The following is a 22,397-nucleotide window of genomic DNA, read 5'->3' on the forward strand; positions in this document are numbered from 1 at the left end:
AGCTCAACCAGCTCGACCAGCTCGACCAGCTCAACCAGCTCAACTAGCTCAACCAGCTCGACTAGCTCAACCACTTCGGCCAGCTCAGCAATCTCGGCCAGCGCAACGATATCTACCACGATAGCTACGTCAACCATATCCACAGCGACAAGCACATTAACCACATCGACAGCGACAGCTACATCAACCACATCAACCACATCAACCACATCAACCACATCGACGACAACGTACACGTCCATGACCAGCATAATCCCAACAACTACTTCTTCCACTACCATGACTACTGTCGTCTCAGCACAAAGCTCTTCTTCCACTACAAAAGCATCTACAACCCCGATAACAACAATGACACCCACAACGACGACTATGTCTTTTCTTACCACCACCGCTTCGAGCCAAGGAGCTTGTGCAACCAAGTTTGGACAGTGCGGAGGTGCCGGGTGGATTGGGCCCGCCTGCTGTCAGTTTGGCTGGTCATGTCAATTTGTAAACAACTTCTATTTCCAATGCCTGCAGCCAGCGACCACGACTACTGCTTACGCTGCTTGCGCCACCAACTATGGGCAGTGCGGTGGTTCCGCTTGGCTTGGCACAACTTGCTGCCAGGATGGTTGGTCATGCGTGACGCTGAACAGCCTTTATTTCCAGTGCCAGCCGTAATTGCCCCCCTTTCCTGACTTCTAGGGCATTCAACTGATGCAATCGGCCTTGTGCCATTTGCGGGATAATTGGAACTGAGCGTAATAACTGAAATGAAAACAGCGCCTTTTATCATATAGAAATAAGTATATAATTTATTCTAATGTTCTGTGTAAGCGGTGTTTTCTGACAGTGTTGAGCGATAGTACAGTACCTGAAACTCCTTTGGTTATAGGTCAAAGCAAAGGAACAGGAGCCGACAGATGTATGGAGTACGTAGGAGCATATAAGCCAGTGTAGCAGTCGGCAGAGTTACCCGATGCGCATAGCTAGCACCCTCAAAGTCGCGTACAAGTCCGATGCCCGACTATTGGGTTCTCTTATCTCTCTCGACGGATATCTTTTGTATGCCTAGGTCTGTAAGTAGGTCCCTTGCAAAATGTCGTCTGCACCGTCGTCTCCGGCACCTTTGGGAAATGGCATCAAGCGCCGAAGAGATGAACAGCGTATGACCGGGCCACGTAAACGAACGGTCGTTGCGTAGGTTATGCTTGCGTGTTGGCTGGATTACTACTGACAGTCGGATGAACTTTAGCTGCGATGTATGCCGACAGCAGAAAGAGAAATGCGAAGGAGGACCTCCCTGCAGAAGATGTACCCGTCTCCGAAAAAACTGCCGCTTCCATGGAATGCCGATGGACAGATCAAGATCCGGCGTATCCTCGACCATCCGAGAAGCCTCATCTCAGCTCAACGCTGAAAACACCCGAGATTCGCGTGTACAGGACCTAGAGTACATTGCGAGGGACTTTCTTGGTCTCCCCGACTCCGCCCACCTGGATGATTTCGAAATCCGGCAAGCCGTGGAGAAGATTGCCGACCCAGTTGGAAGCGGCGGACATGATGGTCACCAAGGGTTGCAAACTTCCGGACCAAATGTTGAAGAGGAGTCTTTCGACACTCGTTTCGTGTCCAAGGTTACGGCTCGTAAGACCGACTCTGTTCTATATTAGGCACAAGTCTGACTATCGATAGACTACTCCGGTGAATTCTCCCACTGGAACTTTTCACAAAAGCTTTGGCGGCGGGTGAGTCAACGACTAGAACGTTCAGGAGGCAATAACTTGGGCCAGCGGATTCAGGTCAAGGACTATTGGCGGCCAACGCAGTTGCAATCCCCAGTGAATATTGTCTTACAAACGATGGAGCATTTACCACCCTATCATGTTGCCCAATTTTTGGTGAAGCTGTTTTTCAAGCACGTTCAGCTGAACTACTTCTTCATTGAGGAAGATTGGATTTCAGCAAAATTGCAGCACAGCTACTCGGAGTCTCCAGAATTCTCGGCCAGTGATGTTTCCTGGGTCTGCAGCCTTTTTGCGGTTCTCGCCATCGGCACTCAAGTGGCCCACATCGAGTCTGAGTCTGCCACCATGGCAGAGGAGGGAGAAGACCTCACGATGTGCTCCGAGGACGACGTAGGCAAGCTCTTTTTCCACAGTGCCCATAGTCTTGTCCCGGATGTTATCGCTCTGGCTTCTCAAGAGAGCGTCCAGGCCTGCCTTCTCCTCGCCACATACGCCATGCCACTGTCAACTGGAGGGCTGTCCTACACCTACCTAGGACTTGCCATGGATATGATCATCTTGAATGGGATGCACCGGAAATACACAGGCAGTGGCTGTGATGCTAGGACCATTGAGACAAGGAACAGATTATTCTGGACTGCCTACAGTCTACAAACGTGAGTGCCGTGCTGCTGTCATATCCATCCTCCCAACTCAAGCGATACAGATACATTGGTGTAATGCACGGCCGTCCTGTATCTATCACAAAGTCCGACATTAATGTTGAACGGCCAGTCAACTTCCCTGGGCTTCGATCACCTAATTTCGGAAACTTAATCGCCTTTATCGAGTTCAATGATTGCTTGGCAGAATCAGCAAATGCTTTGTAAGTGTGCATCTGCCTCCCTGCCTCCCAATATTGTGACTGGACTCATTCTCTATCTCAGAAAACAATTCAAGAAATGTCCCAGATCTCTCGCTCTGGAGTACGCCGCGCGGTTGCTCCAGGTACGTGACCGGATCAAGCGTTGGTGGGACACGCAAGCATGCAGCAATATTGAACGCCAAAATGGAGACGTCACCCCCTCCTCACGCCGGGCAAATGCCCATCTCAAACTTTGTTATCTGCTCCTATATATCTACGTTGGACGACCTTTTCTTTTCTCGGACACACCCTCCCGAAGACCTCCTGCGACTGGGGGAAACCCAGCACTACATCAGCAATCGATAGGCATCACGGGGATATCAACTTTGGCAGATGAATGCGTACAGGCGGCCACTCAAATCATTGACCTCTTGCAATCTCTCTATGAAACCATCCGCCTATCACGAGCTTGCTATACAGAGTTTAGTTCCTGTCGAGCGGCTCTACTAGTACTCCTAGCCGAGTGGCTTCGGTCGGGGCAACGGAAAAGGGTTTCGATTGCTCTTGACCGTGGCATGGATCTTATCCAGCAAATGATTGGGGGAAACTCGAACAAGTCTGAGGTGTCTTTGATCGAGTACCTTGAACGTGCCATAAAACACATCTCGGCGTCTCTTCCATCGGAAGACAGACTCAACAACCATCATCCAGCTGATCGAGAGCTACAGAGCGCGTACTCAAGCTTTAAAACTTGGGCACTAACGAGGAGGGCAGAAAACGTGCCTCAAAGCAACCCACCTCCTTCTTCGCTCGGTCCCCATCCCATCAGCCCGTCAAGGTCACAATATGGTTTAGTTGATGCTGCGGATTTATTCAACACCTCCTGGTCTTTCAGCGACGACGACGGCAGTCTCGATCCTTTTCTCCTCCCACTTATTCCCAGTCACGACTAGTTCGGATCTCATTTGTTCAGCATAAAGTGCTTGCCTACTCGCCACGCACCTCTGCATGAGACCGGCCCTACCCAAAAATGAGATATTTGGCACGTTTAGACCAGGACGCGTGAGGAATTTCCACGTGCGATTTGTTTCGCAATTCTTCCTCCTTCAAGCGATCTTCCTCGTCGAAAGCCATACCCTCACCAAAGGACATTTCTTCTGGCTTGACAATTCTGGTTTTGAACCAAATCTGGCGATACTTCAGTCACGGTTATCACGCTTTGCAGGATCGGAATCTTACCTTATACACAAAATAGTCGAAAAAGAATAGCGGTGCAGCTAGATAAGAGGAGAAGAAGGTTTTGGCGGAGCCCTTCTCTCCAAATGGCCAACAGGAGAGGTAAAACTCGCAGCCGAAGATAAACAACACGATCACAAGACCAAGGTACTGAGCATATGGAGTTCCAAATCCTCTGAAGGGTAACTTCTTGAGATCGTAGCCTTGAGCGCGGAGACCAATGCGGAAGCGAAGATGAGTGATGTAGATACACCCTAGCTGGAACAGAGTTGCAATTGCTGTCTGCGATTTCTTTTCAATGCACAATCGGCAGGAGGTGTTTGGGGGCTTACCAGGGCAGAAAACCAGCTGTATACCTGAACCCCTACGCTGGCGCAGTTAAGGTAGGTCAACCCCCCACCTATGCCGATACTGATGACCAACGCAACCCACGGGCGACCCTTGGAATCTTTGAGGCCAAAGACACTATGGAGGAGACCTTCGTCTGCCAATGCCGCCAGACTTCGGCTAGCAATATAACCAGCACTAACACCGCAGCTGATCACACTGAGAAAAATAAAGCCGTTGATCAAATGCGCAAACCACATGGCGTCAGCCCGTTTCATTGCTATCACAAATGGACTGCCCAGGGTGCCACTGGCATTGACCAAATCGTTGTCGTCGTATGGTACGCACATACCGACAAGCCAGATATTCAAGACGAAGAACGTAAACATACGCCAAAAGACTGGTCGAACTGTCTTCTGAAGCGTGCGGCGCGGATCGACCGCCTCCCCAGCGATGACAGCAATGTGTTCACCACCGCCGAAGCTGAAAGCCGCCTGGACAAAGGCCTTGGAGATACCTTTCATCCCGTTGATAAATGCACCTGGATTCCTCCAATAGGTGAACTCGATTGGGCCGTGTGTAGCGGGTATGCCACCAGAGGTCATGATGAAGAGAAAAATAATGACGGCAATGATAGCAGTGCATTTGGCGAAGGACATGCAATATTCAATATAGCCATATATCCGGACGTGGAAGACATTGGCGACCGCGATTGTGACGAGGAAGATTGTGATGTACGCAGCCAGCGGGACGACATCGCTGGACGGCCAAAACTTCATCACAGATATGGCTGCGGTTATTTCGGCCGGAATAATCATCACCCACTTGACGCTGCTAGTCAGCCTGATCTCCTCGTACTTCTTTCACAGTTGTTGGCCTTACTGCGAACCAGAAGTTGATCCCTAGGGCAAATCCAAAAGCTGGATCGACATACTGAGCCGCCTGTCGGATGAAGCCACCGTGCACAGGCTTGTAGGTGGTCATTTCTCCGATGGAACAGTATTGAACATAGACAATAAATCTGCGATGTCGTATCATGTCAGTATGCACCGGAGACACCAGGCCAATGAGAACAGTGTCTTACGCGAAAACGGTGTACACAATGGCAATGCCGCCCGGACCAGCTAGTCAGACATTGTCAGCAAGGTATTCACTTGGTATCTTCCCTCAATGTCACCAGACACCAAATGCTTGCAATACTGGCTCTCGGGGTCCTGCAACGTACCGTATTTCAGCGCCTGTCCCGTGCCCACCCATAGACCAGTGCCGATGCCGCAACCAAATGTCATCATCATAATCTGTCGTCTTCCTAACGCACGATGATATCCAGCTGTGTCGACCGAATGTGCAATGATGACACCATTCTCAACATCGTCTGGACTGGACTTGGTCTCAGTCGTAGCATGTTTTTCGGCAGTGAAAATCTCCTGGGCCGCAAAGACTCGGGCGTTGGTCGCAGTCGAGTAAGCATCCTGACCTATCTCAGGTGGAAGCATTTCTACTTTTGTCACGAGTCCTTCTTCTGGAGTTTATGCCGTGAAGTTTTACACCGATGTAGACAGTCAATCAAAAAGACCAGGGGTCAGTAGGTAACGGTGCATACCGCAAAGCAGCTGACTCTTAAGTTATATAGATCTAGAGACTCAGCAGCACCCCCAGTCGAGGCCCAATGATGCAGCAAAGATAACGCTTTATCTAGGCGCATTTCAAGGTCTCCCTAGATTTCTACTTACTGCCCCATTGCACTTGGAGTCCTAAGGGAGATCAACCGACGACCTTGCCGGTGTATATACCCGGCTGCATTGGCCGGCGTGGTCCGGCGGAAGTGAGGGAGTTTTCCGCCGTGGAGACCGGCAGGCCTACCGGGACCGGACAACACCGGTTCTTACACCTCCTGCATCAATGCAATGAGCACCTACAATTCAGCCTAGCCGACTTATGCTGGAGCAGCAATTACCACTGCTTTTGAAGCCTCGATTCCTCAATTGAAAGCATTCACAATAACACACTTGCTAAATCTGGCTTCACAAAAGTACAAAAAAGCGCGACTCACGGCATGTCTTCTCGATCCAAGAACGTTGTGTTTGACGTGGTCGGGACGCTTGTTTCGTACGATGCCGTCGTTGACGCCGTGGACAAGCAACTGGGCGCACGCCTGCAGTCAAAAGGAATTCAGCCACGAATGTTTGTCTGTCTCTGGATGGAAACGACCGAACGCGAGTACACATACCTTAGCATATCTGGAAAGTACGTTGCGTTCAGCGAAGTGTTCAAAGAGATATTCTGGCGAATTCTATGGATGGGCGGTATTCAAGAGCCTCGTGCGTTCGCCTCCTCGGAAGATCTTGCTGCCATTCTCGCTGCACACCAAAAGCTCCAAATGCGCCCCGGCGCAGTAGAGTGCCTGAAAAAGCTACGGAATGCTGGCTTTACTATTTGGGCATTGACTGCCGGTGACTTGAGGCGCGTTGGAGGTTATTTCTCACAGGCAGGTGTGGAGATACATCCAGACAACTTGATATCCTGCGACTCTACGGGGATTGGAAAGCCGGACCCAGTAGCGTATCGGCCCCTGTTGGACAAGCTAGTCGAGGAGAATGACGGGAAGAAACCATGGTTTGCAGCCGCGCATATGTGGGATGTCTCAGCGGCCAGAAGAACTGGGTGAGCCTGTCCAGAGTCCTTTGCTGAATATATTCAATTTCCTATGTCTTCGGATCTGACTTCGTCTCTGCCGAACCAGTTTTGCAGGTGCATATTGTACGGTGTGGGAGAAGGAACCTCTTGTTCATCTATTTGGAAATATGGAGGTGATAGAGGATACATTGCCAAAAATGGCGGATCAAATTATTGCAAGCACGAACTGAGGTTCTGCCATGGACTCATAGCGGTGATACGAGAGAAGCTTGCCTGAGCTCGGAGCTGCACTAGTTAGTTGCCGCATTATTCGGTGATTCGTGCCTGGCTACCAATGCTAAGAAGAACAAGAATCCGCTGACTCGTTCGTCTACGATGCTGCCGATCAATCATCCTCCTGATTACTACTGCTAACGAGAGATAAAGTACATGCTGAATTCCTATCATGCTGACATCTTCTTCGTAGTGCTAGCCTGGTGCAGGAGCCAGGCGTGTTTTAGAAACACCACTTCATATGGTTAGTCGAGGAGTCGACCTGAATTCTTTCTTATCACTCTGCATACGCGGCCGCCGGCACGCCAAACGCCATGATGTCCGTTGCGATACTATGCCACCCTCAGGAGGCCAGAAACCGAGCATAGATAAAAGTGGCTCTGTGAATTTTCACCTCCACCAGGAGCAGAATCCTCGGCCTCTTCCGCCGGGAGTGTAATAGAGGAAAGAGATTTCCATCCCTCATCAAGGTGCACGATTGACCTAGAAAATCGGTAGTATGTAGACTCACTGGTCATCCATGAAGAATGTTCACGGTATTTCTTCAACAAAATTCCGTTGTTCTTGATCAAGAGGCTGTCTGAAAACAAGCCGCCTGGTGAGATGTTTATTCCTTTGCCAAACGGCACAACCTCGTTCTGGAGGACTGAGCCTGATGAGCTTGACAACCATCGTTCAAGCAAATCGCTTCCAGATTCCTGTGATATTGTCGTGATTGGTGCTGGATATGCTGGAGTCTCTGTTGTTCATCATATCCTCGGCAGAGGTAATGGCAAAGCCACACCGTCGATTTTGATACTCGAAGCACGGCAAGCGTGTTCCGGAGCTACTGGTCGAAACGGTAAATCGTACTCCTTTCATTGTTGATGAAAAAAAGACTAACCTGTACAGGTGGCCACATGAAGCCAGATCCATACAACTCGATCAGCAGGTTGGCTGGTGAGCACGGCATTGAAGCTGCTTCCGAGGTCGCCGAGTTCGAGGCTAGACATGTGACTGCCATTAAAGACCTGATCGATCATGAAGGCATCAAATGCGACTATGTACTCACTAAGGCTATGGATGTACAACTCAGCGCGGATCACTGCAAAGCTATGAAAGCCCAGTACGATCGCCTCACTGATGGTGGCTGTCGACCCACCCAGGAGACTGAGTACGTCGAAAAGAAAGATGCGTAGCAGGTACAAATGTCATACTCCCCCTCTGAAGGCAAGCGTGGCTGACACGGTATGATATAAGCGTTCAAGTGTTATTGGGGCACAAGGATGTTTCGTCTATGCTGCAGGGCATATGTGGCCTTACAAGTTCGTGCTACATCTTTTAAGGCGGGCTCTCGACAGTGGTCATGTCAATCTCCAAACTCACACACCCGTCACCAGCGTGGTAAGGAGTATGAAGAATCATGGTTCTCACCCATGGATCGTGACAACGCCGCGTGGGTCGGCGGCTGCTAGGAAGATCGTCTACGCTACCAACGGTTATACACCTTCGCTACTCCCACAATTTGCAGATGTCATAGTCCCTGTCCGAGGAACATGCAGTCGAATTGTTGTCCCGAAGCATTCTACCGCTCCCCGGCTCAACAATACCTATACCATTTGCTGGAACAGCTGGGACTACGACTACCTGGTGCCGCGGGGCGATGGCAGCATCATAGTGGGAGGAGCGCGTTCATCGTTCGTGCACCAAATAGGAGATTGGTACAATATAATTGATGATGGGCACGTATTGGAGTCTGCCGCTAAGTACTTTGAGAATTAAATGCAGAGGACATTCCGCGGATGGGAGGACAGTGGTGCGTACACCGACCGTGTGTGGACTGGTAGTATGTTGATCCCTTTTGAACCTGCCCTTCCTCGTCCATTGTCCTTCCTCGCTACCTAACTCCAGTCACTGCTGAAACCATGCTAACAATGGAGCAAGTAATGGGATATTCCATGGACGGTTTGCCTCATGTTGGAGTTGTGCCAGGTACCGAAGGCCAATTCATGATAGCTGGCTTCACCGGCCACGGAATGCCACAAATATTGTTGGCTGCTGAAGGTTTAGTAGAGATGATAGTGGATGACGTGTCGTTCGAACATACAAAATTACCACGGTTCTTCAAGGCAAAGGCACAGAGGCTGCTCCGAAGGCAGGAGAACAGGCATTTGGACGCTTTAACCATTGATTCGTATCAGTCTGAGGCTCGAGCCCGTTTATAGTTTTATCCACATATCGCTTACTAGTGTCATCAACGAACAGATTGCCCCTTGGAGGAGGTATACTACGAATATTTTGTCCAACAATGTCATAACTGTAAAATTGTGATCTTTCCGAGGACCTCACCATAATATTGAGTGAAGAACAAGCGCCAATAGATCCCTTTGCTGCGTTCGAGGTTGTCCTATTGATTCCAACTTTTGCTAATGCTTACTTCCATGTGGAGTTATTCTAACAATCGAAACGGAGCGTGTACTCTTTGCCACTTTGTCAGGTCAGTAGATCTATTCAGCTCGTCTAGTAGCCATTCGCTAGAGCATCTAACCGACGGTCGCATCAGATGAGACTGAAGTTACCACCCAGTACGTTGCGACCTATGGTCAACACAAGCCAAGGTAAGCTCTTTCCCAAAGTTCAGATTCATGTCGGCTCCACTGGTACTGTGGCCTCTTGGGTTGAATAATATACTCCCTTCCGCCTGCTGATTGACAGCATCAACTTTAGTCGGAGTCGGTTCGAGGGTTTCAGATGACTGGGCATTGCTGTAGTCAAATGGGACCGAAAAGTTGGCACGGCTGAACCTAATATGGGTATCAAACCCCAGGTAGTTGCACTTAGAACAATATCGATCGAATCTTAATGTCCGAGGGTCTGCTTGCTCAACTCGGTATCACGGCGATAAGGCTGCTGCAGAGAGAGGACTTTGTGGACAGTGACCACAAGACGACAAAGAGTGAGGGATGGATAGCATAACATCTGCTGGGAATTTATCATTCACAAACTTTGATCTGGACTAGTTACCTGTATCTAGTCGCCCTTGACCTTTAACCTAGTTAGGGAATGCCTCAACATCATGCACCGGATCTCGGACACGCCACGAGGAGTGTGCGAGACGGAAGGGTAGCTGGGGAATTTTCCAAACCTTTTCAAGTCGAAGCAAAGCTCCTTGACCGTTGGAATTTTTCGATCTCTCTACCAAACTTACAATTGTTAAGATACCGACGTCAGGTTGGATGGAGTGCGGGCTACCACCTGGTAAGACTCCAGTGCTGGTACCTTTGGCCGGGGAGGAATGTCTGGCGCCTTTTCTCCAGCATATGAGGGTTCTATTCTGTTTTCATTCACATGCTTCTATGATTATTCGCTCCGTTACTCGCAAATAAACCCTATCAATGGCTACATGTCGAACTACCCCACTCCTAACCACTATATTATCTGTCCACGGACATGTTTTGGTCTCCAAGGCTCAAAGTCTCTAGCCATTGAAGCAGACACTCTTTCTTCCTTTATTAAGATCCGGCAAGCTTTACTGCGTTGAGCAGAATATTAAAATTTTGGATGTCTCAACTTCCACAAATGATGATTGCTTGATCTGTGACGATCTGGAGTCGTCGGGAGCAGTTGTCACGCAATATCACGCAATGTCCGCCTCAACCTTGCAACTCTTGAATTTCTCGAGCCATTAGCCATGCGCCAAGGCACAACTCCTACTCATATGCGATCCCGACTGTCCTGCGGGCTGCTTAGTAGCACATTAGAACACTTCTGATTTGCAAGATAAGACGCCAAGGGGTTTATCAACACCTTACCTTGAGGCCGAGACACAGGTGGAACACAGCACCCCGGCGTCCAGCAATATGCAAATAGAGCATGCTAATGTCGTGAGAATTTATCTCTCACAGCATCTCAATGTCGCAATTTCGGCCAAGATACGCGAGAGAGGACGGCCAAAAGCTGCTAACGACAGTTGACAAAAATGCCATCGCAATAAGCGACTTGCCAGGGTATTTATATTACTGGAATTGACCCCCCCAGTACTCCCATCCTGGTCTGTTATACTCTCCTAATCCATCACACTTTATTCGTTGCGCTCTTGGTGTCAAGATGGCGACAGTTCTTGTCAAGTCGGCGCCGACACCAAAGGCTGAAGTCATTGTCACCAATGAACCCTTGCTCGACACGCCACCGGGTTCTGAGGTTAAAATTGCTACGGAAGTGATTCAAAGCCTGAATCTAGGCGAACCTCATGAAGAAAAGAAGTTTTGGTGGCAAAGACGTCGTGGCTATAACGCTGATGCTATCGCGACACAGCCTTCGGTCTTCGACGATCCCGATACTGCCAAACATTATCAGCCGCGGCCTGACTGGGAAAACCTCCATCGGTTTGACCCTTCTGCGAGATGGACTTGGAAAGAGGAGTATAGCTTGGTCCGAAAGATAGACCTGAAGATCATGTTCTTTGCCTGCATCATGTTCATGGCCCTCGAGCTTGATAGAGCCAACATCAGTCAAGCCCTTACCGACGATTTCCTACCTGAGCTCCACATGAACACAAATGGTTTGAGCTTTGAGGCCCCTTCTATATCCGCTGCTAATGATGGGTAGACTATAACTGGGGCAATACTGTTTTCAAGCTGTCCTTTCTCTCTGCGGAGCTTCCGTCCCAACTGGTGTCGAAATGGCTCGGGCCAGATCGGTGGATTCCAACTCAGATGGTGCTGTGGTCCATAGTGGCTAGTGCACAGTTCTGGCTATCTGGACGAAGCAGTTTCCTAGTATGCAGATCCCTCCTTGGGCTGTTACAAGGAGGTTTTATTCCAGACGTGAGTATCTGACTAAGATGCCCTGAAGCTACTAACTTGGAGTAGATGATCCTTTACTTGTCCTACTTCTACAAACATGGCGAGCTCTCTCTCCGCCTGGGGTTCTGGTGGACAGCTATGTCAATTGCCGACATCATTGCAGGATTCTTGGGCTTCGGACTGCTCCATCTCCGAGGACACCTGGGGTACTCCGGCTGGAGATGGCTGTTCCTTATCGAGGTAGGTTCTAACTCTTTGTTGTCCAGCTTTTGCTGACAAGTTTATGTAAAGGGGATCTTTACACTCGTGATAGGGTTGATAGCCTTCATCTTAATGCCGCCAGGCCCCTGTCAAACGGCAAACTGGGCTAGGGGCAAGAATGGTTGGTTCACTCCGCGGTAGGGACAACAATATTCGTATTACGGATCCAAGCTGATGAATCCCTAGTGAGGAAACTATCATGGTCAACAGAATCGTTCGCGAGGATCCAAGCAAAAGTTCAATGCACAATCGACAGCCTATAACTCCAAAGCTGCTATGGCAAAGCATTTCTGACTACGACCTGTGGCCCATTTATCTCCTTGGTCTCAATTTTCAGACACCCATGAGTAGGTCTTTTGGCCTTGGATTGGATACTATGATACTCACGTAATTGTAGCTCCTCCGCAACAGTACCTGACCTTGACATTGAGAGGTCTAGGCTTCGACACCTTTAAGACAAATCTACTGTCGATACCGAACTATGTTGGCCACATCATCACGATGCTGACCTTCACATACCTTTCTGAGGTTGTGGGCCAGCTTTGGATATTTGGTCTGCTTGCTCAATTATGGGCTCTGCCATTTCTCTCCTACCTTTATGCCGTGAATATCAACTCGATTGACAAGTGGGCGGCTTTTGGTATCATGACGACTCTCCTAGCCTATCCTAGCGTCCACGCCATCCAGGTGGGATGGAGCTCTCGAAACTCAAATTCGGTCAGGTCCAGGACGGTGAGTGCAGCACTGTACAACATGGCATGCCAGTCTTCCGGCATCATCGCTAGCAACATTTACCGCCAAGGTAAGGATAAACATTTCGTTGACAACTGAATAGCTCGTTGACAGAGTCCTCCAGATGACAGGCCCCGTTATCGTCGCGGGAATCGGACACTTGTGGCCCTGTGTGTTACAAATGTATTCCTATACGGGTTCGCTAAAGTATACTACACATTGCGCAATCGACACCGTGACCGAATCTGGAATAGTATGACTGAAGAGGAACGTTCGAGCTATCTGGCTACAACCACCGACAAGGGCAACAAACGCTTGGATTTCCGTTTTGCTACATAGGCATTTTGTGTGGTGGGACGCATTGAACTTGTGAGGGTTGGTGTTTGTAAGATCTTCCTGAGTCCGAACAGGTATACCTGGACAATATCTCGTGTCTGACCCAGGAAGAAGCTGTATCGTCGGGTAGAAGGTGCTGAGATAGAAATGGCAGAAGCGAAGTAGATCGATAGGAACGTAGAAGTTCGAATTTCGGTTCCAGTGTCCCAACTCTGGTAATAACGACACCTCTCATGTCGGATACTTTAATTACACGGGTTTTGGACGACAACTAAACAATAACATTGCCACAGATGGATCGGTGCGTCTAGTACCTCCATAGTCAGCACATGCAAAACTCGGCCCCCTCCGCAATTCTAACGGCCCTGGTAGTCACCCGCATTTTTCGCTTGGTACAGAGAGGTGCATGAACGGGCTTCCCCCACCACCCCCTTCGGAGGCTTCTCCGGTCGCTCATACAATTCCATATTATTTTATTCGTTGACAACGCTGCCATCTCGCATGTTTTCAGAAAGCTACATGAGCAATCCGATTCTACTGCTCAATAAGTATAGGCGCTCATGTTGAATAAAAATCATTTGTAAAGTGGTTGTAGAATAATGTATAAACAGTGGGAGTTGACCAGGGGTTTGGGAGTGCCAGTCCCAAGTCCGTTCAATCTACTCTCTTGTATCAAATTGCTCCGCTTCTTTGACTTTGCTAGTGATGCAGGTAGACCCCCGCGTCAAGAATTGATCGTTCTTGTTGTCGGACTTGGCACAGATGTTGCAATGAGGGACGGTAGTGATGCGATACAAATGAACAAATGGACTTAAGTTGAGCGTGATTGGTTCTTGGTAATCATTCAACCCTCTAATACATCGATACCTAGACACCATTGCGCAATGATCACGATGATGATGTGCTTTTGATTTGCAACGAATCTAGTTCGTAGTCATCAAGCACACGGCCTCTTGCCGTATGCCAGCGGCCTGTTCTAAACAGTTCGTCCGATGCCACGAATCGTCTTAAGCACTGTCGAACCCACCAGTTGAAGCCACAAATTGGCGAGCCAGGTTGTCGAGAAGCATTTCGTGCTCGAGCCATGAATGATAACATCTAAGAGGAGCCAATAGATGATATTGTAAATGAGCAAGAGAGCCTCAATATTATGAAGTCAGCACTATTGAGACCCAGAAATCTCGACATCTCGGAAGAACGGCATCGCTGTTATCTGACAGCCTCAGGTAGCTGGCGACCTATAAGAGGGGGTCGTCGGTCAAGGGGGTAAGAATGTTGTCTTTCCTGTCCAGCATCGAGTATTTACGAATCCCTTGATTAACTTTGATCTTTTGCCACTGAAGCACTTCTTCCATTTAACATGGCTCCTCCAGCTGCCGATATTGACCTTGCTTCCAACCAGGCTAGCACTATCCCCGTGCCGGTTAACAAAGGACCACAGTCAAGTCTACTCAAAGAGCCTTTGAAATATTCTGGCTCTCTCGATAAATACAAGTCCTTCGATGTTACCAATGTTATTGGCAGAGAGTTTCCAGAACTGCAACTCAGCGGGATCCTGCACGACGACAACCAAATTCGGGACTTGGCCATAACCGGTTTGCGTTCTTTCCTGTTTTAAATGACATAAAGTGGTAACAGCTGCCAGTCTCTCAGCGAGGTGTAGTGTTCTTCCGTAACCAGAACCTCAATATCGACGACCAAAAGATTCTTGGTCAGAAGCTGGGAGAGCTTACTGGAAAGCCTGCTACATCGAAGGTATGTTGCAGCGTTGCAGTACTATTAGACTGCAATCCTGACAAGTGGACCAGCTTCATCGTCACGCTCTCTCGAATAGCAAGCGAGGCATCGCAGTTGACGAAAATGGCAAGCTTGATGATGAAGTCTCTGTCATCTCTTCGGAGGTACGTCGATTTGAAACTGAATGAAGAGTTGTCGATCTTTCTTTTGTGCTGACTTGATTTATAATGTAGCAAAACCGCAAGTTCTACAAGGATCGCTACCCTGCAGAATCCAAGAAATTGGCTAGCGAAGGATGGCATGCCGAGTAGGTTCCGAGTATTATTCACTCTGCAGCCAGGTACTCACAAAATTGGCCAGTATCACCTTCGAGCGGATCCCCTCTGATTATGCAATCCTCAAAATTATAAGCAAGCCTGAGGATGCCGGTGGTGATACCTTGTGGGCTTCAGGTTATGAGCTTTACGATCGACTGTCACCAGCTATTCAAAAACTAGCAGAATCCTTGACTGCCACTCATTATCAGCCGGCATTCAACGAGGTTGCGAAGAAGTTTGGAGAAGAACTAATTGACCAGGACCGTGGAGCTCCAGAAAACACCGGCCTTGACTTCACCGCTTCGCAGTAAGAGAAACTCGCCTATTTCGCAATTCGCACCAGAGGAATTGAAGCTAATGTGACTTTTCATTCCAGCCCGGTAGTACGTACAAATCCAGTTACAGGCTGGAAGAGTCTCTTCGGAGCCGGCCATCAGGTTGCGGCAGGTTGGATTGACAACGTCACACCCAGAGAAAGCGAGATCCTGAAGGATTACTTCTTGCAGTTGATCACGGACAACCATGATCTGCAGGTGCGCTTCCGATGGAATGAGAATGATCTTGCCATCTGGGACAATCGTTCCGTGTTCCACACAGCAACCAATGACTATACCGGCAAGCGTCAAGGCAACCGTGTTGTTTCCCTCGGAGAGAAGCCTTACTTCGATCCTAACTCGGTCTCGCGTCGTGAGGCACTTCGCGCCGCGGCCTAGGCTTCCTCTCAGACGCTGGGGTGGACGAGACTAGCAACTCATTATTCAAAGAAGATCAATTGTTACGCAGGAAGAGGCTAGATAGGTTGGCATCCGCATCACAGCCACCACGAGCATTGAAGATAATCAATCAGATAATCAATCTTTTATAACTGTGACTACGCTCAATGGGATTGGACCTCCTGGGCATTAGGCTGTTGGTTCCATTAATCCTTCTCTAGCGTGAGATAAGCTGATCGCCTGTCTCATCGAGAGTCAGCTGGAATCAAAATCACTGCGCCAATTCTGCGCGGAAGTCAATATTTGTGTTACCTGATTGAAATTCCTACTCCATTATATCTTGCGAGCATCGATAGTGAATCCCAAGACAACCCCAACCACAGCAAATCCCAACGAAACACCTGTTCCCGTTAGACTTTGAAGAATCGACAAAGGTGGATTGGCTTGCCATAACCTGCCGTGAGGCTGTTGAAATAGTCCCGGAGGACAATGTTCTTGATGTAGTCGGGAAAGGTCCAGATGAGTTGAATATTGGAGGTTACTTTCTTGATTACCTGTTCCACTGTTATTACATGTCATAGTATTGGTACAACGCGACACTAATAGAGTCCTACCTCAGCTTTATCGTTCACCCCATCTAGATCTCGAGCAAGACTCGATTGGAGATGTTGTTGCAGAACAGCGGTGGCGCTTTGAATACCCACCAGAAGGAAGATGTTCTGTATGAGATAAAGAACGGTTCCAGCGATGGCAATCTCGGATTGGTCGAGGCTTGCCGCAAGATGGACGAAGCTGGTTGACTGAATGACACCTGAACCGAACCCACCAAGAAAGAAATAAGTCAGCTCTATCCAGTGCGTCGTACCGTGCCATCGAAGCAGAATTAATAAATATCCCAACGACGCCGCTGTACTTGCAAAGATAGTGAAAGGTTTATAGCGGCCAGTGGCCTGGATAATAACACCAGAAATCAACCCGCCCACTGCATTACCGATCACGGCAGGCACAAGTCGCAAGCCTGCAGCAGAGACGGAGTATCCAGCAAGCTGAAAATATACCGGTACTAGGTAGAACATGGAGAATTGAGCGGCGATCTGAGCCCCAGCGACCAGATATGATGTGATAACTGCTCTTTTGGCCAGTAGGCCTAACGGCAAAATGGGTTCAGCGACGAGAGAGTACTCGATCGCCACAAAACTGGCCGAGAGCACCCCAAAAGATAACCCCGCGGCTAGGGAATACTGCCATGCCATTCTGTCAGTGGTTGTCTGCAGCAGAAGTAGGAACGAGCATATGGCACCGGCCAGAGTGATGGCGCCAAAGGCGTCGACTCTCCGAATTTTGTGAGAGAACGACTGGCTGAGTATTTTGCCGGTTTGGTTCGACTTATGAGGAAGTTTCAACATGATAAGAAGCAGCCCAGCGAGAGTGAGTGGGCACTGTCCATAGAAGGCCCATCTCCAGCCGACCGTCTCAGTCAGCCATCCACCGACAGGACCGCCCAGAGAGCGTCCCGTAGTGGCAGCAACGTTAACATAACTTCTCCAGGCTGCGACATCGCGAACAGGAACCATGTCTGATATTGTGAGCGGAATTGGTACGCAAATGGCCCAGTTGCTTGCTTCTTACCAGCTATAATGACAGACACCAGTGCTGTCATTCCAGCTCCCCCAATCCCCGAGATGGCTCGACCAGCAAGGATATGCCAATATTGCTGTGCAGCACCACTGCATGACGGTCTCACATATCAGGATTGTGGATCAAGTCTCAAGACTGAAGAGGTGTGGGAACATACCAGAGAAAGCATCCCGCCGTGAAGAAGACATAAGCAACGATCAAGTTTGCCTTGCGACCGAAAATGTCGCTTAGCTTACCGTACTAGCATTAGGTACAGATCAGCGACTGGTGACTACGGGGTGGAAAGCCAACCTACCAGCGGCTGACTAGCACAGACGCCCAATGTGAAGCTCATAATCAGCCATGATGCTTTGTCTAGTTGGTGAAACTCCGATGAGATGTACTGGCTTGAAGCCACGACGAGCGATCCATCCGCGTTGGCGACAAAGACACCTTGGGAATAAGCAGGTGGCTTTACCGAGGTGAGGACAGAGGTCCCACTTACCCAGGAGGGACACAGGAACGACAGTCCAAATTGCGACTGCTGACGACGGCTCTTCGGTCGCAGGGTAGTTTTCGTGGTAGGGTGGAAGATTTGTGGATGAAAGTCGACGAATTGAGTGACCGTCATAGTCGTCGTCGTGTGCTGATTCAGGATCTACCGCCGAAGCCGAAGACGAGTCGTGGGAACCCTCATCATTAGGCTGAAGCAAGCGGCTTCTTTCGTTTGGTAACTGCTCACCCGACATTCTCAATTCAGTATTGAATGCAGAGTGTGGGCAGAGAGTTCTTAAGAGCTTTTTCCTGCATCGCACGGTACAAATTTACATTTGGGAGTCACGTCGAGATCGAGCTTCCGGCCGGACCCACCCCCATTGGCGAGAGATAACACCGCAGATCCTTAAGACATGATGCCAGCCACTTAAAGAATTGCGTGATCGCGAACATCCCGAAACTTTACACCAACTTCCTGCCAGTGACAGGCCTAAGATTTCTCAGCCACACCAACTGTCTGAGCTTCCAGACACTGGCACAGGACAACTTAGCCTTGCTACACAATCCAGGGAGTGGAATTCTTGGTACATTCCCCTACTCTCCAGCTTCATGCAAGGTATACATGATGTTGTGGCACCTGGTCGTCGCTGTTATCTGTCACGGAGTCGGAGGCCTAGCAGCGTCGACTTCCAATGCGCAGCTACCTCTTCACGGCATCGGCAAAACAGACAACAAGCCAAATATTGTTTTCATTCTGACAGATGATCAAGATGTACGGTTGGAATCCATGGCATACATGCCGCACCTTCAGTCCCACTTGATCAACCAAGGGACGATCTTTACGCGTCATTATTGCACGGTCGCACTGTGCTGTCCATCCAGGGTAAACCTGTGGACTGGAAAGGCCGCTCATAACACAAACGTGACGGATGTGAACCCTCCATATGGTGAGCATATGTGGTCATAATTGATCTCTCGTTGAGGATCGCGCTAAACATTTTGAAGGTGGATATCCAAAGTTCGTCAGCCAGGGACTCAACGATGCATGGCTCCCCGTGTGGCTGCAGGAGGCAGGCTACAATACCTATTACACTGGAAAATTGTTCAATAGTCACACAGTTAGCAACTATGATTCGCCATTTCCAGCTGGATTCACAGGATCAGACTTTCTTCTTGACCCTCACACTTACGAGTACCTGAACGCCACAACCCAACGAGATCGAGACCCTCCAGTCAGTCACGAAGGAGAATACTCGACAGATGTCATTGCCAACAAAGCCTATGGTTTCCTCGACGACGCCGCTGCGTCAGACAAACCCTTCTTCCTGGCAATAGCGCCCATTGCTCCGCACAGTAACCTCATTATGATTGACTCGTCGGCTGGAGAGCACATTACCGAGCATTCATTCATTACCTCACCTCCAATCCCTGCTGATCGACATAAACACCTATTCAACGATACCGTAATCCCACGAACTCCTAATTTCAATCCTGACAAGGTTTGTTGGCCCACCGCTAATATACCACATAGTTCCAGCTTGCACTCTAACCGTCATCCAGGAAAGCGGTGTGTCTTGGATTTCACACCTACCCAAGCAGAATGAAGAAAACGTTCGCTTCAACGACGAATTTTATCGCAATAGGCTACGCGCCCTGCAAGCTGTTGACGAGATCGTTGACGGGGTGATCACCAGACTATCAACACATGGCATTCTCGACAACACGTACATAGTTTATAGCAGCGACAACGGCTATCATATCGGACAGCACAGACTTCAACCGGGAAAAGAATGCGGATTCGAAGAGGACATCAACGTTCCATTGATCGTCCGCGGCCCCAATGTACCGGAAGGAAGAATCAGTGACATTGTGACATCGCACACGGATTTGGCACCGACATTTCTATCCCTAGCTGGTGTCGAACCCCGTTCCGATTTTGATGGCGCAATCATTCCGCTCACTGAGTCGACTTTAGAGGAAGCCAAATCCTTGCGACATGAGCACGTCAATGTAGAATACTGGGGCTTTGCACTAGCCGAGGGCGATTACGGGCAATCGATTTTCTTGGACAACACGTACAAGGGATTGAGACTGATCGGACAAGGCTATAATTTCTACTACAGCGTCTGGTGCAGTGGCGAGCACGAGCTATATGACCTTAACGTACAGATCCCTGCGGGCCACGCCACTCCGTCCAGAGATTTGCTCGAGGCTGACATAAACAATAGGATGATCCCCACGAGTTGAACAATCTGTACAACACGAACCATTCGCAATTATATCACTTTCGCTCACATCCAGAAGCTAGAATACAAAAGGTCAAGCTCTCAAGCCTGCTGTCACGGCTGGATGCTCTAGTCCTGGTGCTAAAGACATGCAAGGCTCGAGCATGTACACACCCATGGGAAGTCCTACATCCATCTGGGGATGTCCAAGATTTGCACCACGCGCTTGATGCGAGATTTGACCATTTCTACGGGGTGCAGCAGCAGAAGGTCAGTTTTTCAAAGTGCGAAAGAGGCTATATCTTGGAGAGTGAGGGACCTTCTTATGTAAAGACGTACTCATTCGAGGAAATCGGTGCTAGGGGTGGCAGTCGGTGGAGTGAGCTTGTCTGAATCTAGAAATCACACTCAATACCTCAGTCTTCGGCAGTTCGTTCTCAGACGAGTTCTGGCCATTAGGCTATCAGTCCGCGGAGCTTTGAGCTTCGACCATTCTTACGGACTCATACTAGAGACAACAATGCACGTGGTTAAGATTTGACGGATGGGCGTTCCATAAAATGTTGATTCCGCAAGTTTTCGTCAATTCCTTCATGTACCTGCGTAGCCTTCCTCGACAGGTGCTCTACCCATTAACATGAATATAAAGAGTGAGAGGAAAGTTGCCAGAACTGACCTCGAAGAAATTGCGAGAGGCTTTCAAATGTTTATGCTCTTGTCATGCGTCTCTTTACATTGGAACACCATTCAACAACACTTTCAAGAGGTGAGAGTCCTTGATCTCGTCCGCACGGGCTTTAAGTTCATCTACGTCCCAATTCACCCAGACAAACTTGCCTTTCAAGAAATCGGCTTCCGGTGAAGCGAGCCACAAGTGGAATTGGCCAGGGAGCTCGACTAGGATCGTGTCAGCGATAGCATTCGTAATATATCTCTCGCGGAAGCTTAAAGGAGAGGAGGACAAGGGCCAACAGTCACTCACCATCATCCTGGCCTGTATACCCGCTCCCTGAATTTAACTCGGAAGTAACAACGCCAGGTTGAACATTGATTATTCGCAGGTTGGGGTTTTCGCTTTGGAGATAGTCGAACATCTTAGTATTGGCCAGCTTCGTGGTTGCGTAGAGCCAGAGATTAGGGAACGGGTCGATGTGGGCGATCCCGGAAGAGATGTTCAGAACTGTTGCATCAGTGGTCAACAATGGCATCATGGCCTGGATAGTGTTGAAAGCCGAGCCAAAGTTCATCTCCAGGCCCTTGTAGAAATCCGCTTCGCTGTACCCGGCCACAGTGCCGACCTGAGGCAACATTCCGGCGTTGCTAACAAATACATCTATCTTGGTCGATTCACCGCCCTCGGCCACTTGCCTGAGGGCGCTAGTGAAGGCGATTTCAACGGCGCCGCGTTTGCTTAGGTCGACACCCTCAAACACTACATGGGTAGTGCCCGCCGGGTTGGCCTTGCGAATCTCATCGGCAGCCAGGGTAAGCCGTTCGACACGTCGCCCGAAGATGGCAATTGCTTTGGCTCTAGCCTGTGCGAAAGCAATGGCTGTAGCCTTTCCAATGCCGGTACCACCACCTGTAACGAAGACCGTCTTGCCAGCGACGCTGAGCTCAGGACGATCAGGTGCAATTTGAGCGTATGGCTTGGTGTGCCAGGTCTTAGTGAAGGACTTGAAGAACTCATTGCCAGGGTATGGCTCGACGTAGAACCCCATGCTCTCGGTTTATATTTGTCAAGGGGACCCGTAAGCCAACTATTGGTGCTCTGTGATGAGGGATTGTTTGCCTGTTCGCTTCGAATGTAGTGTTCTCTCTGCCTTCATTATTGTTTACAGCGTCCTGTGAGATTGGCACTGTTTATATATCAAAGATCATCTCTGCTGAGTACTAATCCACATTGTCAAGATTCGTAATGGCTAGCCTGGAACAACACACACGAGGTGCATGATCTTAAAAATAGCTTTGTAATAGATTGGCACTCGCGCTTCACCATACCATTAATTATCTTCCGCGGACGTACTTTGAGGGTAAGTAGCCTCCGTGGAGTTGAAATTATTAAGATAACTCTTACAAAGCACATCGATATACATTAGCTGGCACATGAGCGTCTCTGCTCAGATCAACAAT

General features: G+C 49.2%; 10 protein-coding genes across 10 annotated transcripts; 7 read left to right on the forward strand and 3 right to left on the reverse strand.

Annotated features, from left to right (window-relative positions):
• Positions 1 to 1,081: 1,081 nt before the first annotated feature.
• Positions 1,082 to 3,527, forward strand: PV08_02227 (uncharacterized protein; the record flags this gene model as incomplete). The annotated part of the gene is made up of 5 exons (XM_016376587.1): positions 1,082 to 1,182; positions 1,238 to 1,629; positions 1,678 to 2,386; positions 2,437 to 2,595; positions 2,657 to 3,527. 5 exons carry the CDS (start codon positions 1,082 to 1,084, stop codon positions 3,525 to 3,527), a joined length of 2,232 nt encoding a protein of 743 aa, XP_016241863.1.
• A 67-nt stretch (positions 3,528 to 3,594) lies between these two features.
• Positions 3,595 to 5,633, reverse strand: PV08_02228 (uncharacterized protein; the record flags this gene model as incomplete). Its single annotated transcript, XM_016376588.1, has 6 exons — positions 3,595 to 3,762; positions 3,814 to 4,092; positions 4,143 to 4,961; positions 5,020 to 5,158; positions 5,222 to 5,261; positions 5,363 to 5,633. The coding sequence occupies 6 exons, from the start codon at positions 5,631 to 5,633 to the stop codon at positions 3,595 to 3,597; spliced, it is 1,716 nt and encodes a 571-aa protein (XP_016241864.1).
• A 560-nt stretch (positions 5,634 to 6,193) lies between these two features.
• On the forward strand, positions 6,194 to 7,051 carry PV08_02229 (haloacid dehalogenase, type II; the record flags this gene model as incomplete). Its single annotated transcript, XM_016376589.1, has 2 exons — positions 6,194 to 6,801; positions 6,955 to 7,051. 2 exons carry the CDS (start codon positions 6,194 to 6,196, stop codon positions 7,049 to 7,051), a joined length of 705 nt encoding a protein of 234 aa, XP_016241865.1.
• A 599-nt stretch (positions 7,052 to 7,650) lies between these two features.
• Positions 7,651 to 8,808, forward strand: PV08_02230 (uncharacterized protein; the record flags this gene model as incomplete). The annotated part of the gene is made up of 3 exons (XM_016376590.1): positions 7,651 to 7,888; positions 7,939 to 8,221; positions 8,295 to 8,808. The coding sequence occupies 3 exons, from the start codon at positions 7,651 to 7,653 to the stop codon at positions 8,806 to 8,808; spliced, it is 1,035 nt and encodes a 344-aa protein (XP_016241866.1).
• A 152-nt stretch (positions 8,809 to 8,960) lies between these two features.
• PV08_02231 (uncharacterized protein) lies at positions 8,961 to 9,251 on the forward strand (the record flags this gene model as incomplete). Its single annotated transcript, XM_016376591.1, has 1 exon — positions 8,961 to 9,251. One exon carries the CDS (start codon positions 8,961 to 8,963, stop codon positions 9,249 to 9,251), a length of 291 nt encoding a protein of 96 aa, XP_016241867.1.
• Positions 9,252 to 11,133: 1,882 nt separating this feature from the next.
• On the forward strand, positions 11,134 to 13,163 carry PV08_02232 (uncharacterized protein; the record flags this gene model as incomplete). The annotated part of the gene is made up of 7 exons (XM_016376592.1): positions 11,134 to 11,587; positions 11,635 to 11,852; positions 11,898 to 12,071; positions 12,123 to 12,229; positions 12,279 to 12,439; positions 12,490 to 12,894; positions 12,949 to 13,163. 7 exons carry the CDS (start codon positions 11,134 to 11,136, stop codon positions 13,161 to 13,163), a joined length of 1,734 nt encoding a protein of 577 aa, XP_016241868.1.
• Positions 13,164 to 14,520: 1,357 nt separating this feature from the next.
• PV08_02233 (uncharacterized protein) lies at positions 14,521 to 15,927 on the forward strand (the record flags this gene model as incomplete). The annotated part of the gene is made up of 6 exons (XM_016376593.1): positions 14,521 to 14,755; positions 14,806 to 14,915; positions 14,969 to 15,061; positions 15,131 to 15,204; positions 15,258 to 15,521; positions 15,591 to 15,927. The coding sequence occupies 6 exons, from the start codon at positions 14,521 to 14,523 to the stop codon at positions 15,925 to 15,927; spliced, it is 1,113 nt and encodes a 370-aa protein (XP_016241869.1).
• A 410-nt stretch (positions 15,928 to 16,337) lies between these two features.
• On the reverse strand, positions 16,338 to 18,293 carry PV08_02234 (uncharacterized protein; the record flags this gene model as incomplete). The annotated part of the gene is made up of 6 exons (XM_016376594.1): positions 16,338 to 16,481; positions 16,542 to 17,503; positions 17,557 to 17,654; positions 17,723 to 17,805; positions 17,861 to 17,997; positions 18,050 to 18,293. 6 exons carry the CDS (start codon positions 18,291 to 18,293, stop codon positions 16,338 to 16,340), a joined length of 1,668 nt encoding a protein of 555 aa, XP_016241870.1.
• Positions 18,294 to 18,664: 371 nt separating this feature from the next.
• Positions 18,665 to 20,657, forward strand: PV08_02235 (uncharacterized protein; the record flags this gene model as incomplete). The annotated part of the gene is made up of 4 exons (XM_016376595.1): positions 18,665 to 18,986; positions 19,045 to 19,538; positions 19,600 to 20,202; positions 20,268 to 20,657. 4 exons carry the CDS (start codon positions 18,665 to 18,667, stop codon positions 20,655 to 20,657), a joined length of 1,809 nt encoding a protein of 602 aa, XP_016241871.1.
• Positions 20,658 to 20,994: 337 nt separating this feature from the next.
• PV08_02236 (uncharacterized protein) lies at positions 20,995 to 21,985 on the reverse strand (the record flags this gene model as incomplete). The annotated part of the gene is made up of 2 exons (XM_016376596.1): positions 20,995 to 21,161; positions 21,247 to 21,985. 2 exons carry the CDS (start codon positions 21,983 to 21,985, stop codon positions 20,995 to 20,997), a joined length of 906 nt encoding a protein of 301 aa, XP_016241872.1.
• Positions 21,986 to 22,397: the final 412 nt, after the last annotated feature.

The sequence above is a fragment of the Exophiala spinifera genome (genome assembly GCF_000836115.1).
Source record: "Exophiala spinifera strain CBS 89968 unplaced genomic scaffold supercont1.1, whole genome shotgun sequence".
Lineage (NCBI taxonomy): Eukaryota > Fungi > Ascomycota > Eurotiomycetes > Chaetothyriales > Herpotrichiellaceae > Exophiala > Exophiala spinifera.